The sequence below is a fragment of the Dermochelys coriacea genome, chromosome 18 (assembly GCF_009764565.3).
Source record: "Dermochelys coriacea isolate rDerCor1 chromosome 18, rDerCor1.pri.v4, whole genome shotgun sequence".
Classification (NCBI taxonomy): Eukaryota; Metazoa; Chordata; order Testudines; family Dermochelyidae; genus Dermochelys; species Dermochelys coriacea.
This window is the reverse complement of record NC_050085.1, coordinates 18,274,010-18,293,597: the sequence shown is the minus strand read 5'-3', so window position 1 is coordinate 18,293,597 and position 19,588 is coordinate 18,274,010. Positions and strand designations below refer to the sequence as shown.

The 19,588-nt window shown below is 37.9% G+C and overlaps 1 protein-coding gene across 2 annotated transcripts in view; it reads left to right on the top strand.

Moving 5' to 3' along the window:
• MORN1 (MORN repeat containing 1) overlaps positions 1-19,588 on the top strand; it is a 108,048-nt gene that overhangs the window by 11,466 nt on the left and 76,994 nt on the right. The window contains exons 7-11 of one of the 2 annotated variants that reach the window (XM_043499796.1): positions 11,188-11,284; positions 14,246-14,356; positions 16,514-16,637; positions 18,153-18,170; positions 18,641-18,831. In XM_043499796.1, the coding sequence (XP_043355731.1) occupies positions 11,188-11,284; positions 14,246-14,356; positions 16,514-16,637; positions 18,153-18,170; positions 18,641-18,831 (541 nt within the window). The remainder of the gene's footprint in view (positions 1-11,187; positions 11,285-14,245; positions 14,357-16,513; positions 16,638-18,152; positions 18,171-18,640; positions 18,832-19,588) is intronic. The other variant, XM_038376328.2, reaches the window with a different exon arrangement.

Here is a 19,588-nt window from a genome sequence, read left to right as displayed (position 1 = left end):
AATATTGTTGGCATCCCTCCTCCCTCTCGAGCACTAAATCTCCACTGAATTCCAGTAATATAAAGTTAATCAGTGTGTTTATTTTATATCATGCAAATGTGGTATATAATTACCCATGCTTTCCATACTGTTCTCTGTTTGTGTTCTTGTGCTGAGAATTTTTTGCCTTTTCAGTTAAAGGTGTGTTTCTCAGTTGAATAGAAATGAACGTAGTAATTCTTCTCCCTAGCCTCATTTCCATGTATGCATTTTTAAAAAAGTATTTGTGTATCATTTCCATTAATATACACCACTTTTGGAATATAATCAATAGGACCAGTAACAATTGCTATTCATGGGATAGTACAAATAAGTTTGAACTAGATAGGGAAACTATTAACAAAAAATGCACCATTACCAGTATGTTTCTGGTTTTAGGTACATGTGGCCTGTCCATGTTTTTATGAAACATTGCTAACTGGCAATAAGAAGAGAGTACTTAAGTGGCTTGGCATTGTTGATAAACTGAGTGTAGATTATGCATTATTTTGAACCACTAGGTGGCTCTCTAACATTTGTTTATGGACTGATATATTAAACTCCACAAAGTTTAATTTGCTTATATTAGATCCTGGACTGTCCCTGCATGGTTGTAAATGTTTAGTATTGTACTTAAATTTACAGTGGATATGTAGGCAAAAACAGAAACATTGTTTGATAGGAAAAATATCTAACAATTCTATCAACAATACTTTGCTGATTTTAATTCAGCATTTTAATTGACTCTTAGGCAAGTTTATGAAATGAGCAGAAAAACAAAAATCCCAACCTTGCTATTAGTATTCATCCAACACATATGACTTTAAAGAGTTTATAAATATTGTGGTTATAAAACAATAAAAGTTGAGGAACTCAGTCAAGTTTACTATGAGGGTTTAACTTCTTCCACTGTTAAACTATAACATTGTCTTGTTATTAGGAATGAGTGGCTCGGTCTTCCAGAAGCCTTGTCCAAGTCATCCTGGTGATCTAGACCTTACAGCTCAATCAGATGGTCAAATCTTTCCACAGTTGCAAGTTGAATTTCTTTCCACACATTGCTCCTAAAGCCTCATTCCTATGCAAGATAGCAAAAGAAACATGTCCCTATCTGCCTCTGGCATTTAAGGTGGGATCAATGAAGGGATTTAGCCATTGCAACATTGAGTGTCATGGTGCCTTGAAAAATCACAGGAACAACACTGCAATCCACAAAGCCTAAATTAGAGACCTAGACTCCCTACAATGAATGGGGAGATAGGTACCTTAGACTGCAGTCATCAAAGCCCGCATACTAAGTGGGAAGCCACCTAAACTGGCTAATGGGAGATGCTACATAGGAGATGTGTGCCTGAATCCAAACTGCATGAAGGCCCCTAGCTTTGCTAGTGATCCAGAAACTGAGAGAAGATAGGCACTCAGCCACCTAAGTTGTGTGCAGGGATTGACAATTATGGCGGAAGAGGGGCAGAAGCTCCCTTATAACATTTAGTCTAGTGGGTAGAATACTTTCCCAGGCTGTGGGAGACGCTTAGTTCACATCCCTCCCTCCCTCCTGAGGGAGATAAGAGATTTGAACAAGGATCTGTTACCTCTCAGATGAGTCCCCTACCCACTAGTTTATAGAGTCATTCTAATACCATCTCTGACCCAAGTAATTGAGGATTAAATTGTAACAACTTCAGTAGGAGAGACAGATGGAGCCTCACACTCCCTGGGCAGTTCTGTGAGAACATGCTTGAGGGGCCTAATCCAGTAGGCACGCTCAGAGGCTGCCTCCCAGACTGGGTGCCCATATGTGACTTGGGCAGCTGAACTCCTTTCTATCAGTTTGCGAATCACTCTGGAATGCAGGCAGGAGATAGGCAGTCAGATGTCTATCATGAGGCAGCAGCACACATGCTCAGGCAGGAGATAGGTATCCAGCTGCCAAGAGTGAGGCTGCAGTACACATTCCCAGAGGAATAAAACCTAGGCACCAAGTGAGTTTAGGCACTTGCAGCATTAGGTGAGTTTTGTGGATAAGATCGGTGCCTAAAAATGGGATTTAGGCCTACCTATCTTAGTGGACCCACCCTTATCTGTAGTCTCTGGCTTTGGCATTTCATTTAACATCCAAGTTTACAGTGGGCATTGTCTCTTCCATTCCAACTTGGAAAAAATAGACAGATGATAGATTTTAAGACTACCCATCGTGACCTTAGAGAGGTGAGAGGATCCTTTCTATCTCTTGCCTCTGTCAGCTGGTGGCTAGGCTTTAGCGCTGATGTAAACAACTAGCAGAATACAGCACCCACTTTGTAGATCTTATGTGGGTACATCTTGAATGTTACCAAGTCACATTTCAACTCTGTGACCCTTATGATTTATATTAAGTGGCACTTCCAGGCAAGCTGAAAAGAATTTCCCTACTGGCAGTCAATAGGAACTGTCCCAACTAGAAGCCTCTCTGTTCATCTTACAGTGCCATTTGTTAAACCCTGAGGTTTATCTAATTTTTTCCTTTCTCCTTTAACCCCACCATCCTGTTCATTCCACATTACAACTAAGCTTTTGGGGCTAGGCAAACTAGAGATGAACATTCAATTCGTCATGTGAAGAAAATCTCTTGTCTAAATTGCTTTAACAAATTATCCTATGACAGATTTTGTTGAAGGTGTATAGAAAATTTGCAGCAAATATTTTTCCACTGTTTAATATTTTAGGCAGTTATTAATGCAAAATTAGTTTGTTATAGTTATTTACATTAAAAATTATGGGGGTTGAATATTCTTAGATCAATTAGTCATTATATTAATGTATGTAGCACCTCTTATACAATGTATTTTAATGCCTTCCAGGAAGAAAACTGCCAACAATATGGTTAAGATAATTTAGGAAAGCAGATGCAAAAATATCTGAAGACTAGGTTTTTCAATTGCTGCTGGAAGCAAGAAATGAAAAACTTTAGGTCAAATTTACTCTCAGAATGTTGAGATATCTAAAGGCAGGCCTTGCCCCAACAGTTTAAAGATAGGTTTCAGAGTAGCAGCTATGTTAGTCTGTATTCGCAAAAAGAAAAGGAGTACCTGTGGCACCTTAGAGACTAACAAATTTATTTGAGCATAAGCTTTCGTGAGCTACAGCTCACTTCATCGGATGCATTCTGTGGCATCCGATGAAGTGAGCTGTAGCTCACGAAAGCTTATGCTCAAATAAATTTGTTAGTCTCTAAGGTGCCACAAGTACTCCTTTTCTTTTTAGTTTAAAGATAGTATCCTAATACAATAACAGCTCAGCTCTTGCTATGCTGAATACACACTTAAAAATAGAAGAGTTCAACAAGATGTGAATTGTAAAAAATGAGTAATACAATTTTCAAAACCTAATCAGAGATTGTGTACTGGCAATGAAAAGATTCAAAACCAGTCATGATGCTAGAACAAATCTTGTTATCTGTATCAAGCCCAAGGAATCTCAGCCCTCTGTTTTGCCCATGAAAGCTTGTGCATGTACATTTTTCTGGCTTAGTCTTTGGGCATTCAAAACTCTATGAACACAAGCTTTATTTGTTGCAAGTTAGCTAGGACTTTACCCAGTTTGCACACAACAGCTTTACTCATGGAAAAAGCATGTGCAAGATGGTGGGCACAGCTTTCTAAGTTGCTTTTGAAAGGTTATAGTCCTCATTGGGACAATGTTTTGAAGAAGGTGAGTGGAGAGTGGATCTAAGAAGCCAAATCAGCGAATTCATAAAATAACCAGTTTAGGGAAATAAGGGCATGGACAAATATTTCAATCTTTCAACCCAAAAGGAAGCACTTCTACATGGCAGTATTTTTGAGGTGTCAAAGAACAGATTGAATAATGGCACTGATGTTACTTTGGTGTGTCTGTGCTCTGCGTTTTTGATCTGTAATAACACGACAGCTGGATTTCCTTTTAGGACAACCCTTGGAAGGAGAGAAATTAGTAAGTAGGTTGGGTCAATCCGCTGATAGCATATTTGGATTTTTCAAAAATGTTTATCTCGGCCAACAGTTTGATTAAACATCAGGTGAACAAGCAGTAGTTAAGACTACACTAATGGAGGAAGCTGTTAATGGCAAAATAACTCGAGTTATCATCTGCATAACCATAAAAACTAATTTCATGCTGGGGGAGGAGTGTTGCCAAGAGGTAAAAGCATGGGATCTAAACTGGAGTACTGAAGAATCTATAACGAGAGTAGAGCATTGAAAGCTTCCAGGCATAAAAATTCCCATCATTGACCTATATTCTTATGATTTCAGTTTGAACATGTGAATGTGTGGATGCAGTTGAGATTGGAAAACAATATAATGAAATCCATGTAAACTTCATATGTATTAATGAACTAAAACATATATTTTTTCCACATGAAAAGTGTTTCCTACCGATGGTTACTCTTCTTTGGTGGCTGCATAGATCCCAGTAAGCAGATGCTGTGTTCCATTCTGTCCCTGTTGCTGCTTCTTTGTGTGTTTTGGCTGAGTTTAGTTTGTCTTCTTTCCCAGAGGAAGGCCTGCTGTTTGATACACCTGCTAACTACACTAAACAGGTGGCTAGCCCTACGGGCTTTTTCACCTGCCATGTTTTTTTCTAAGATCCATTTGAGTTTCATTATCTATTTTGAAGATTAAGAGCCTCAGTAATTATGCAGATTCTTTAAGTTTAATTGGTTGATATTTAAATTACCAGATTTCAGTAGTTCTGATTTATACCACATACCTGTGGAAAACTTAGAACGTATAGATACAGTAAAAACTCATCCCCAGTTTGACACTAAGGTAACATAGTGATGAGTGCAATTAGAACAACCTAGATCAGTAATGTCAGCAGTAGTAAAGTAGCAATGCATTTTTTAAGTAAATAAAAAAAAATTTAAATTGCTGTTGGCATCACTGGCTATTGCTTCGCTCATGAATATAACTTTTTATTGTATTCCAGTACTACCAACACTGTGCTAGGCGCTTTCCAAACATTTGAATGTGCAGTTTCTCTAATACTTCTCTCTAATGCTCTGTGACCATATGTTACAATCAAAGGCGTGTGCATGATGCAATATTCACAAGAAGACAGAAGGAGGGTGTAACCAATAATAGTTGTGTCAAAATATAGACCAATAATCCAAGAAAAGCTCTTTCCTCACCCCCTTCCTTCAGCTCACTCAAATTTGTATATAACATGCAATAGATTAGGATGAGGTTTTATAGTAAATATTTTGCATTGCGACAGGATATTTTACCCAGAGAAGCAAAGCTGTTTTGCTTACTCAACCTAGGAGTCAGGTCTCATTAGTTCCAACTCAGGAAGATAAACAGTGGAGAGTCTTTGAAGCCAGACAGGGGCCAGGGTGTGAGACGGGTGCTCCTGCAGGGAAAAACCTCTAGAACAGTCAGCTAAGAAGGAAACTCAAGATACAAAGTTTATGATAGATGTTTTTAAGTTAAAACCTCAGGAAAGGGAATTGAGTTTTGGACACTAAAATGTTTTCTATATTGAGAGCTGGGTGGGGAGTCTGCCAGGTCCCATGTATTTCTGTAGAGAAGATGTCAATGAAGTATTTTCCTCTACCCCCCCAGCCCATAGTTATTGATTTTAAATACAAGGAATATTGTGTACATTGCCTTATTTCATGGAAGGATGAAATGCAGTTGAAACCTTGATGTCTTACTTGGTAAATGGACATTGTACAGTTTTATCATCTAATTTAGACTAATGAACTTAAATAATTTTCCAGGATGATGTGCAGTTATTATTTGACACTTGGGAAAAATGAAATGTTGTAAACTTTTTGCCATTAATCAATTACCACTAAGAGTGTAGGTCTTGGAATTGTTGTGAATAAATTATAACATTTGCCAAACAGAGCTTGCAAGAGAAGAAGATAGGTACAATAAGTCATGAAGTATCTAAAAACAAAGGGCCAAATATTCAGTTGGTATAAATTGCTGTAGCTCCACATACTTCCATGTAGCTACACTAATTTACACCAATTGGGTACCTGGCCCCTAATGACAGAATCCTTTAAAGTAATGCATCCTTCAGTCATTGTTTGAAGGACAAAAGTAATATTAGCCTACTAAATAAGAAAACTCCTATACAAATGAAAATGTCTCATCAATGGATTTGAAGCTTGATAATGGAGATGTTTGGGCTTTTATCAATCAAATTAAGTCATATGGAAATATACTGACAGTAGCATACAAGATGAGACTGAAGTAACCAAAATTAATTATAATACTATAATAGCTACTCATTTAGAAATGGAAACACCATCAATTAACTGGAAATTGCTTCCTGAAATAAAAAAAATTAAGTACTTGTTTCTTGAGATTCATTGAAAAAACCTTCTCCTTATTCATAAGGAGATACCTTTCCGTCACTCACCACTGCAGAAAAGAATTGGTATCAAAAATAAAAAAATTCCTAGATCAAAAGAGAAAATCTGCACATTAATCAAAATGTGCTGTCAGTGAGGAAGTTGTATAACATTCAACTGCCCCGAGTAGATTGCATTAGTGTTTTTTGTAATTATTCTGCTATTGATTAAGTTTTGTTGAATGGGAACTAGCTATTTCTGAGTTGTGGTGCGCTAGGGCAGATCTCTTAACCGCTCTGTCTCAGTTTCCCTATTCGTAAAATGGGGGTGATACCTCTTTCACAAGGATGTTGTGAGGATTAATTAATGTTATAACATGGTGCTGTGGAAATGTTACTCTGTACAAGCGCTAAATGTTCTTATCTCCTTATCAAACATATTTGTCACTTGCATTTAAAATAGATTTCATGTGAATACATTCAACTTGAACTTTAAAAAAAATCTTTGATAGTATTACAAAAATATCAGATTGTAATTCTGGTTACTACTGACTGAGTAGGATAAGGGCCCTTCTTCATCTGATAGGTAACTCAGAAATAACCTCCCTGGTGATCATTTACTCTTAACCAGGGACTATTTTGTTTGGTCTCCGCAGACTGATGGAAATGGTACCAAAAATGGCTTTATTTAAATTATTTAAAAATTATTTTTATTAATAAAAAAAATTAAAAAGCAGAGCTACCTATTGAGATCAATGAATGGTGAGTTTTACTTAGTCTTACATAGGTGAGGTTTTTCGTAGGAGTGGGTGGGTGAGATTCTGTGGCCTGCGCTGTGCAGGAGGCCGGACTAGATGATCAGAATGGTCCCTTCTGACCTTAGTATCTATGAATCTACTTAAAAACAAAAAGGCAGCAAAACAACAACAACACAATATAGCCCCCATCTGGAAACTTGTGGTTGTTTCTTTTTTTTTCTACCTCTTCCTTCCTTCTCTTGCTGGCTGGCTGACTGGTGGCTGTTTTCCTCAGGGCCCTTCTGTGGCTCCGGCTGTTCACGCTCTTGGCTGTCCTTATCAACACGTGATATGTGGATGGCGCTTCTGTGAACGTCAGCATTTCCAAACCTTACATGTGTTGCATTGCTAAGCAACTTTTAGCAACACTTATCCCTCATCCTTATGCCATCTGGAAGAGAGGACGATACAAGGAAGTGTGCCAAAGAGAGGCTGAAGGCAAATCAAAGAAAGAGATGGCTTAATTACATAGCAGAGGGAGTAACCCAAACAGAGAGCACTTGTGACCATTGATAGAAGGTGGGAGGCACCTTTTATGGATGAGGATGATGGACCATAAGAACAATTACATATCCTGCTACTTTCACTGTCTTTTTTTAAAGTGTTAAAATCTTGCTTATTGGTAGCTGATAGAAAAAGAGGCATATACAGTAGAACTCTTTGGCTGTGGCAAAGTTGCTGCCCCAAACACTCCCTCCTGGATGGCTGTTCCACTGCAGCAAGTTTTGTCTCAGTGTCCCCATACTATCCTTTCGTCTACTTCAACCATAAGATTGTCCAAGCCTTCCAGCCAGACCACTTTACCGAGTCATGCCCCTTTCCAGGCCACAGAGTCCTCTACCAAAGTCCAAAAGAAATGTAAATAAAATTAAGCCTTCAAACAAGCTGGGCTCGGTTGTCCACCTCTTCCTCATACCTGTACTTCATCCGCTACAGTTTGCCCCCATGCCTTGTCTCTGGCTCCTATGTCTTCAACAACTCCACTCTCCAGGGACTGGCACACTCATATTCTCTCTCTCTCTCTCTCTCTCTCTCTCTCTCTCTTTTAGGGGTTGAAGCCAGTTACGTCTCCTCAGGGCCCAAGTCTCCAGTCAGGCTTCTAGCTTACCCTTGGAGTAGCATGACTGCTCTGCAGCCTTTCTCAATCTTCTTTCAGGTTGCATACTAGACAGAGGGAAGAACTCTCTACTCCCTGTCCCCAGCTGACCTCACCCAGATCTTTATGGAAACAAGCCCTGTTCTCCCCCAGCTGGACTCTATCTCTAATTTGGCCTAGCCCACCCTTCAGTTGTGAGCAGGAAGGTTAATTGGTTTCTCATATTAGCTCTTTCCCAGCATGTGTGCGATAAACACCCCATCTCGATGGCACACTTGCATGTAGTAAAGTAAGATAAAAATCTCCTATTATTTCAGTACATCACATTAAACCGATTAGTTTCTAGTTATGGTGAAACCTCTTAAACTTCAGATTTCCCACCATTGCTATCACCAGTTCCACTCTGCTGGTTACATTAGTCTAGCATGGAGTGGCTGGCTGACTGACATTTTAATGACAGTGTTATCCAACCTTCCTCAGAGCAGGTGTAGATTGCAAAAATGGCAGTGCCTGCTTGTAGTGTGATTACATTAGTTACCACCATCACTACCTTGGGTGGAACTACACTGCTGATAAAAATGGTGGGATTCTTTTTCAGAAGAGTCCACTGCATAGTATTATCTCTTCCCCCAATCTCATCCCCCCCACATACTTTTATAATTAAAATTACTGCTACACATTTATATTGCAAAAATAATATTTTTTCCCTCTGAAGGCTAAACACTAAATCTGAATCAGTGCCAAATTCCCACAGGCCCGTGTCAGTATTGAGCGGCCACTTGTTTCCTTGCTTTTCTGTTAATCATGGTCTTTTACTCTCCTGAAAGTAACATAGCAGTGCTGAAGTTACTGGGTTTCCCCAGTACCTCTTCAGAGATTGAATTCACTTCTGTATGGTATCTTTCATACTAAGTATTAGTGAATGTTTAGAAGTGTGAGCACCATTTTAAGTGTTGTCTTGCAAAGAAGTATATTTTTTGGTTTGGGGCATATTCAGCATTTTTAAATGATTGCTACATCTTTTCTTTGAGCTGCTTATTTTAACCATACGAAGAGAGGCACTGGTTATACAAAAGCAAAGGGTCACATTGTAACTCATGTTCTATAGTACTTTACTGCATAAATAGTCCCACTGAAATCAGTGGGACTACTTGTGAAATAAGTTGTTACTCGTTATGAGTAAGGAATCAGAATCAGGCCCAGAACTACAGCTCTAATAACTGCATTTTGTTTACCTTGCTCTATACAGAAATATACATACAGTTTATATACATAGACCGTGTTTAGTCCAAATGTACTTCCTTTCTGATATCTGTAGTTCTTGGTAACTCAGCTAATATTAACAAATATATAAACTTAAGCTTTCTTTCCAAGAATAACTATCCCTGTAGTTTCTCCACCGAAATTTCTCGGTCCTAAAAGCCAATTCTTTGCTCAAAGAGCTACTCCCACCTCTTTGTCCCAAATGGAGTTAATGAGTTGCACCTGCCACCAACGAATCAACAAAAATAAGCTGGCATCGCCCTGCAGGGTTTCAGCACCTGCTAACAGGATGGGACAAGAGAAGAGCCTGCCATCCGGTCCATCATGAAACTTTCACTCCATGCTTTCTAACAATTATACTCTGAAGCAACTCGTTTTCAAATTATTTCCATGGAATGCTTTAAAATAATGATGGGAAAACTAGAATAAAGCGAGTTTCTGCAGAAACATATTTCTGCAGAACTGTTTTTGACTGCCTGTGCTCACTTGCCCTTTTTCTCTAATTTGGATACTAGTTGCTAAAGGTGGAAAGAGTGGAAGAATTCTAACCTCTACATCCATCTGGAATTTGAAGGTGGTTTAGACAAATTTAGACTTATAGTAGCACATTGTTTTGTGCAGCCTCCATTTAGCAGAAATTGAACAACCTACCATAAAATAAATTTTAATTTGCAGTGGATAAGCATAGCAGAAATGAGATCACATGAGACTTTAAAACACTTTTATTCTCCAGCTCCTAACACCCTGTGAAATTTAAGGAGTCAGTGCCATGGAGCAGGAGAGAGCCTGAAACACGTACTTTCTTGTTTTTTTTTAACACTACATATAGCTATTGGCAAATATTATAGAAGTACCACTTCACTTCCCACACTTGAACTTTTGGTTGTCTTTGTGTGTTGCAAGTGTGAGTTCCTGCTCCCCCACCTATGACTGTCTCACCATTCTTCTGTTGTCCGCAAATAGCTGTGAAACCCATTAGAAAAGGGTGTCTGTCTCTTATACACCTCTAGTGCTGGTCCACACAGAAGATGACAATCTAATACTGTTACTCTGTGCTGTGGATCTCAAGGTTCCAGTCGCTGAAAGAGACCAAGGTCCTGTGAAAAAATAATATCTGGTCTTGCAATTAAAGATTTTATCATAAGGCATTCACACCAGGGGCCCAATTATGGTTGCACAGCAGCTCAATTCTGGCATTCCATAACTTTTGAGTGTTTGATTTTGCAAACACAATTTTCTTTATGTGTATAATATTATATATCTTGAGTCAAATTCAGTGGTGTAAGTCATTGAAATCTTTGGGACTGAATTTGTCCCAGGATGTCACTCTTCACAATCTGTATAGGAAATGGTGCATCATTCTGCATGTGCCAAGTGGTAACTCATTCTCTGCATTTAAGTGCAATGTAATTTCTTCACAGAAGCACCTTTGATAATAGCGCCCCACTGTAACAAACCTTCAGCAAGAAATACTTGATTCTTCTTTTTCTTTAGAGGGTGCACGGCAGAGTGCCACGTAATCCTTGATTGTTGTGTGGTCGCCCATTCAACATGTTCACACAACTATTGGAAGGGTATTTATAAAGAACCTTGAGGGCCACCCACTCTGCTATTGAGAACCCTCTGGAATAATCCCTTTGATATAAAGTAGCCTGTGTTACCAATTTGAAATCAATGTGTTTCTATTTGAAGGGACAGTGGAGAAATGATGTGTTCAATGGACAGGGCACTAAAATTCATTGTTCTGGTGTCATCTATGATGGATTGTGGATCAATGGCTACCCTGCTGGTACGTTCATTCATTATGCTATCCAGTTATTAACAAGACTTCAACATAATGCTTTGGCTGTCTCTCTGTTGATTAATATGATCTGGCTATAGTGTTAGCCTCCTCTGTGCACTCAGTTTGCCTGGAACATGTAGTTCATAAGAGTGAAAGCGGTCGCTGTTTGAGTGGCACATTTGTGTGTGTGTGGGGGGGAAGCTATTAATTCAAATTAAATGTAAAACCACAGTGAAGTATAAAATGTTACTTTGGAACCTTTTTTGAAGAATGTGTTCTTTTCATTTTAAAGCAAATCACACATACATTTTTGGAGTTAAAGGCCATTACCTTATTCACAAAAATAATAATATAGTGAGTTTAAAAAAACAAGTATTAAATTGTCCTGCTCAGAAAGAAGAGGTCACAAATTGAAATTCATCTCTTCTACAGTTAATTATTCAGTATATTCCTAGCTACTTTCTATACGGTTTCACAAACCACCCTAGATAAAAATTAACTAGAAGATCATATGCTATATTTCCAATAAATTCTGGTAGCTTGTAGAACATAATATATCATGGTTTCCAAACTGGAAATGATTGTTGCAATATGTAAGAGGATTTATTTGCTGAAAACCTAATAGAATGTTAGGGCTGGATGGAAGATGAAATTAGAAGAGCTGTTTGGGAAGAGAAGTCCCCTAGAATTTCTTGATTTTTCTCTTTCAAAGGCCATGAGTCAGGCTAGCCTCCTCTTCTAGCTGAGGATTGGACATGGCACAGGAGATGCACATGGCTCATGGTGTCAGACCTCTAGAAAGAGTTTCAGAATTATCTCCATGACTCATTTTGCAATGGAAAGGGGAGAAGATCTAGGGTAGAGGAAATCATCTCTTATGTGAAGCATAGTTATAGCACCTTGGAATCCCCTTTGATCACTCATCCAGCCTTTGACTTCTCAGCATTTTCAAAGGTACACATCATCTATACTTGATTGCTCCTCAACCCTTCCGGTATTAATTGTAAATATCATACAAGAAATAGGTTTTAAGAGAGGGTTTGAAGAGGACAATTTAATGACCTATTGGAGCTGTTTGGGGAAGATTTTCCATGTGTGGGGGGCAGCATGAAAGAAATCTGAAATGGGTTAGTGGAAGAGAATAAGCAGGGTACTGTAAATTTGTAGAATTATTATTGTTTGTATTACCGTACTGCCTAAGAATCCTAGCCACGGAGAAGACCCCAGTGTCCTAGGCACTGTACCAAGACAGAACAAAAAGACAGTCCCTGCCCCCAAAAACTTTACAGTCCAAGTATAAGATAAGAGACAACACATAGGTAACAGACAGAAGAGGAAGTTTAAGGAAAATATGAGGCAGTATTGGTCAGCACGATTGTCTCCGCCCACCAGCAGGCTAGTGTTGTCATGTTTTTTGTAGACATCCTGGAAAAGGAAAGTTTTAAGGAGAGTTTTAAAGGGGGATAATGAGTTAGTTTTGTAGATGCTTATGGGGGGTGCCTCCCATACATGAGAGATGGTATGGAACAAAGCGTTAAGCTGCTTGTTAGAAAATCTAACAAGTGAATGATGACAACTGGTACAGTGCCAATCAGAGGCAGGAGTTGACATCTTGGTAGTGAATGAGAGATGATAGGCAGGGTGGGGATAGTCTATGAAGGACACTGAAAGTGAAGAAGAGTAGCTCATCTTTGATGCCAAAGAGATGAGAGAGCCAGTGGAAGGATGCAATGAGAGGGGAGACCATCAAAGCACCACGGTGGGAAAGTGATCTTTGCAGCACCACTCTGAATGTATCTGAGCATGGCAAGGTTGCATTTGTCAGGACCAGAGAGAAGGATGGTGCAGTAATCAAGACCTGAGATGATAAAAGCTTCGATGAAATTTTTAGTTGTGTGTATAGATAGGAAAAATAGTACATATGGCCCTTTCACATAGTTATACATTTTAATACCTCTAGCCAGGGTAATCCTAGACGCATGTAAGATGGAAAAGGATTGGTTTAATTCCTTGACTCTGTGAAATGCACATTAATATTGTTCACTTTTCCAGGAATTTGAAACTGACACAAGGTTAATCCACTGCTAAAAATCAGAGCTAGAAAAGAGCAACAAAGTCAACTAGCCTATTCCCCTCCTGGTGGAGGGTTGTCCCCTAAGATACAGTCTCATAACAAGCATTGTAAACAAAACAGAGCCCAGACAACTGTCATTCCAGTTTTCAGATTATCTGATCCACTGACATATTTGTTCACTAGTGCAAAAATCATACCTCTGCTTTCTAATTGTACTCTACACATAATCCCAAAGTTTTTCACAAATGATATATAAACAACATTACTAAAATGCATCCATCTCTGTGATGGAAGGAGACAGTCAGTGGTACAAAGCATACTTCAGTAAAGGTGTGGAAGGGAAATTTTTACTTAAGACACAAAGATAGAACCATTTAATCTGAAAGTTCTCATCTGAAATTATCACACACAGTAAATTTAATGGAACTCAGTGCATCTATTTCTGAAGGAGGAAGTGCTAAATTAACCTCTCTGGGATCTGAAGTTGTGGTTGTTGGGAATCAAGGTATCCCTCTCCTGATCACTACGATCCTGATCCACATCCTTTGGAAACAAATGGAGAGAGACTCTCGTTGACTTCAATGGGAGTTAGATTACACACACACCTAAAACACCCTGCCCTGTTTCTGCACATTTTGTTAGACCTATATCCGCTAAAGGGATTGCTTAAATAGTGGCTCATCTTTTACCAACCACCAATGAGAAGAAGATCTAGAATGAAAGTATAAGCAATTTGTAAGGCTATTGATGCCTGAGGTCTACTACTATCAATTCATCAATCTGTTTGGGAGATAAAATCATAAAAGATGCTCCAGAGCAAGGGTTCTTTGAAAGAGGGGGAGCACTTTAAGTCTACTAATAAGAGAAGAACTCAAATATATTTAATGTTGCAGCTCAAGCAAAGAAGATGGTAATTTTGGGCCCGGAAGTTATTGATGTAATCCAAGGGTCTGCTATCACCCTTCATGTCCAGCTACAGAATGAAGAAGGAGAGGTTTCTGAATGTAAGAATATGTTTACAGATATTTTCTGCCATATAAAAATGTTTCACAATTATAAATAGAGAATGAAAATACCAAAACATGGCATTAATTGTAAAAGGACATTTTAATTTATGATAATTTTTGTTCAAGGTCTTTTATGAGGCTTATAATTTTGCCTTGTACCGCTCAGGTATGTGGCTGCCACCTAAAAGGAAATGGTTTGTGGAATCTTTGGGGTGTGTGATGTCTTGCCACAGAAGTCATTGCACATGACCCAAAGGTACAAATGTACACACAGGATCTACACACATCCTACTTTCAGAAAACAATTATATGTAAGTAATCTATGCCATAGGCAATGTTATCATATTGGTAGCATCTCAAGAAATGAAGTGTTTGATAGATTGCTAGATTTTTCAATGTCCCTAAAAATTTATGAATTTTACTTCATTTCTGAATTCCATACTTAATATTATATATGCACATAATTTGCTAGTCTTATTTCAAAATCTCAAAGTGGAAAGTCATTTACAATGTGGGCCTGTTGTGTTAAGAAGATTAATAATGGGATACAATTTTTCACAGTTAAATCCAGGTCATTAATGACTAAAATTTATAAGCATATGACAGCTTGTTTGTGGCCTGTGTACATGAGTTGACGGTCTCAGTCCCATATTTAGAGAACATTAACTGGTCTCTTTGTTGACAGTCTTAGCAGAAAGGTAAGGGATTGAATAGAGACAAAACTCTCCTCTCAACCCTAGAAGGGTTCTCTCCAGGTCAGTGTTGGAAGGGATAAAGTTTGTACTGTACTTGTTATTTGGAGAGAGAGAAGACGTCATTTCTAGTGCTGTCAATCTATGCCCTTTCACAATCAATGCATTAATTTAAATTCTGTATTCAGAAAAGAAAACCTTCCTGTTGACAGTTACAACTCACTTGGTCTTTGTAACCTTCTATTTAAAATTATTTCTGTGGAAGTCAAGGCTATCCACAGCATTGTGGAGTTAAATGAATGTATCTAGATAAGTATTTCAGAAAATATGACAGCTTTGCTACAGCTTTTCAAAAATACAAATCGGAGGAGGTTATTTAAAATGAGTCCTCTGGAAAGGTTAAATTATGTCTTTGTTCTTTTTCTCACAATTTGAATAGAAAATGTTCCAGGAAACTGAAATATTTATTCCCCATATTTGCCTTTACTACTGTTCCAGCCTGCTGAGAAGACAAGCTGGCTTTCAGGTTGTGATCTCCCAACTGAAAGTACAAATGACAGTTTTAGCTCTGTTGTTTGCGTGGCGTAGTAAAAGAAGACTCTTGGCAAGCTTCATCTACATGAGGGTTGGAAACTTTGAGTATCTAAGGCCTCTGCAGAATTATGCATGTTTGCTAACTTTTCTTTGAAATTTTGCAAGGGATTCAGCGACTGCTGGGGTTCCTCTGATCATTACTTTTCGCAATCTGCTTTCTTTGGATGCTGAACTACAGAAAGTATAATTTTCCTCACCTTGCCCCTAGACTCGTATTTGGCTTCAACTTCTGTGGAATTAAGCCAGCACAGAATTTGGCCCTAGTTTTTACCAGACTATCTATTTTTTTCTGTCAGAAGAAAACTTTATTACAATTATTATCAACTCATCACAAAATGAAACCACAATACTGAAAGAACAAACTCAGCAGCTGAGAGATGGAAGGACACACCATTTTGAGTGCATTGCCAAATAAACAATATAAGGCTAAGGATTAACAAATGAAGTGAATGAGCAAAAAATATTAATGGGGTATTAATCAAACAAACATGATATTAGATCATGACTGAAATAGCTTCAATGAAAGAGAAGCAAGAAAATAACACTGGATTATTCTCTCAAGTAGATTTTGATTTCCTAGAGATTTTCTTACACGTAAATCTTAATTTTTAAAAATATTTTCTTCTTCCTTCATCATATATTTTTCTTTTTAAAAACCACTGACCACCAGTCTGTTGGACAAAACAATAGCTTTTATTATCACCCTTGCTAATAAGTATGATGAGAGTGTTTTTACTAGGTGGATGATTCTGAAATTTTGCATAAACTTGTCAAATGATATTGTGCAGTTGCAACAAATATTTCAGTTTTTTACTACACAGTTATAAAATTTTAATTTTCTTTTTCCTGTTGCTCTTTTGATGGGAAGATGAGAATGGTCGACTTTTGGAGATCTGGGCTGGAGTCAAAAACCATCAAATTCCAGCCAGTTCTTCTACCAGCTTATTCAAGTTAATTGAAGAAGTTGAGAGGAAGCCAGTGAAAACCCCTTTGTACGTAGTGTGTGGAAAAATCTATTTCGTGAAGTATTTTCTCTTGAATAATACACAAGGTGCAGTGACTAAATGTCTTGCAGTGACTCATTGGTGTTTTTCCTGTGTATCGGTGCTGACTTTCCCTTGCAGTACTAGACCTATATCATCTAGTTCAAGCCAGATTCTTGGATTTTTCTTGTGCCATCACCACTGACTTTCTATGAGTTTCTACTCTTACTCACAAGCCTATGACTTCCAGAAGGCACTGGAAACCTCATTGAAATCAGTAGAAGGAATCCTATTAATTTCAGTGGCCTTTGGCTCGTGGCCCTTGGTGATAAGGCTAATTCTTTTCATAAACTCTGACTATATTCCCTCTTACGTTACTGCAATCTTCACTGACATTGAGTGTGGGAATCCTGGGGTAGATCTCTGTAGTCTTTTTTTCCCTTATGTATCTGAATTACTTTGCCAGTATTTCTTGATATAGTATTTTGAAAGAAGCCATTTTGTTTTTCAGACATTAAATTCTGCAAATATTACTGGTGAGATAGAAAAAAGATATTGAGTAAGTGACGAGCCTAAGCCCCATTTTCAGAAATAAATTAAGCACTTAGGAGCCTAAAAAGTTGTCTGCATGGGAAAGTTATGGCCGTTTAAACTAAGGTCTGAATTTAAATAGGCAAAGTTATACCAGTATAACTATATTGGTTTAGATTCACACCTTATTTTAACTAGTGTAATTCTACTGATATAACTGGTAAAACTTTCCTATGTAGACAAACCCTTAATTCAATTGTAAGTCACTTTTGAAAATGAGACTTGCGCTCCTAAATCAATTAGGCAACGGTGAAAATGTTACCCTTTGTAACAGTTTTGTTTTAAGCCAAGCTTGTGTTCTGATCACTGGGTAGTTTGTTTCTCCAAAGTCAGTTTTTAAAATGGTCTGTCAAAAACTGGTAAATCACAGTTGCCACTGAAAGGTCATTGTTTACAATAAACATGTGCATGTGCTGTACTTTCTTTAAAAAGTAAGTCCCCTAACATTGCTATGTTTTTTGAAAATGTTGTCCATGGTTGTTTAAATATGTTTCCTTCAAAACATGACATGGAGTCCTTTGTCTGAGAGAATTTTTTTTTAATAGTAAATTACAGCTGCTCAATCAAGGGATTCCTTAACTATGAAAATATAACAGCCAAGATTTTCAAAAACAAGAGCCTTAAAGTTAAGCTTCTAAATCCCAATTTAGGATCCTAAATAAGTGGTATGATTTTTCAAAGTGCAGATCAACCAGCACCACCCATCGCAGTTAATGGGAGCTGCTAAGTATTCAGCACTTTTGAAAATCCGCCTGCATATTTAGGATCCTAAAGTAGGATTCATGACTGGAATTTTCAGTGCCTACATAAATTTGATATCCAGTTCCCATTGAAATTTGAAGTGGTTTGAACCCCTAACTCCCTTGAAAATCCCAGCCAACATATTGCTCAACATATTTTGTAGAGTAACATATTTTTCTTTTCTCCTTCAAAGGAAATGGCTGACCAGAGGTGAAAATATTACTCAATATCTTTTATCAACTAAACACGTAAAGGTCCTTACTCTCAGCAGCACTCTACTACATGAAATGTAATCCACAGTAAAAATTCTCTTTCAAGCTGCTCAATTTTAGTTATTTTATGATGATTATCAGGACAGGTCATCATTGTGACTTTGTCTGTCAGGTCCAGGTGAACTGGTAGACACGAGATAAGTAACCCAAATAAACTTGGTGTTCAAAGGTTTAGGGCTACACTGTTTGCTGACCAAATCAGATAGACTAATATTATGGGAGATCAGCTAGTTTCTCAGTACTGTATGTTATATATATCACAATATGTATACACAGCTGTAACTTTCATTCACTGGATATTTTATGGCCCTGATGGTAAATTCCATATTATATCTGGATTATTTTATTAAAATCTTAAAACCTATCAGCACAAACAAAATAAAATGTCAACCCTATTTTCTTTCACAGTGGATTTGAGTGTATTAACTATCCTTTGATGGATGCTGTGTCTGGAAGCTGGGAACTGAAAGCTGCTGTCCCTATATCTGGCAAATCTGGATTTGCACTGGCTGATTTACCAATCCCTAAGGGAGATATAGAGCCAGAATCTAGATCAGACACTCTGCTTGGAACAGGAGATGCCCCTAGCAATGAGGATGGTGAGTAGAGAAATGGATTAATCAACTGCTCTGCTGTTTAGTTAACTGAGAAACAAAAAGAATCTTTACACAGCAGTAAAACAACTCAAAAAAAAAAAAAAGACTGCTTTTGTAATGCAAATTGGTGGCTCTCAAAGCATTTTAACAGCAGAAGTGATTTCCACTGACTTTCTTATAATAAATTGAATAAATTTCATAGAAATATTTAATTTCTGTTTATAAAAAACCTCTTCTCCAAAGCTTCTACTTCAATTATTTTGTTCAGTCAAAACACACTGGTTCACAATGATTTAGGTAAAGGAGCTGCAACAATCACTTAAACAATCTAAGTTCACTCACTTTGGTAGAATGAAAGATGGGTTTAAACCATGAAATGTAAATATGAATCCAGATTTTGGACCCACCCTCCCACTGCCAGCATTCAGAGGCATTGGTGCTGGTTCAGCCCATTTCTAGTAACAACTTTTATTCTGCAAGAGGCTGCGACTTCAAATGCAGCCAGTGCAGTGTCTTGAGTAAAGTGAAAGTGCCAGTTTCAGCAAGTATGGAGGTGTTGGATCCTAAAGCCTCTAGCCCCTTTAAGATATTTTTAATTAATTGAAATCAGTTTAAGATAAACACCTTTTAAGCAGAAATATATCTTTAATTTCTTTCCCCTCTCAGTTTTGTCCTTTTTGCTTCAATATCTGGTGTATTTTTGGGAAGTGGCCAACAAGCTTTAACCTGTGAGCTTATTTTGAGGCTATGGAACCACAGT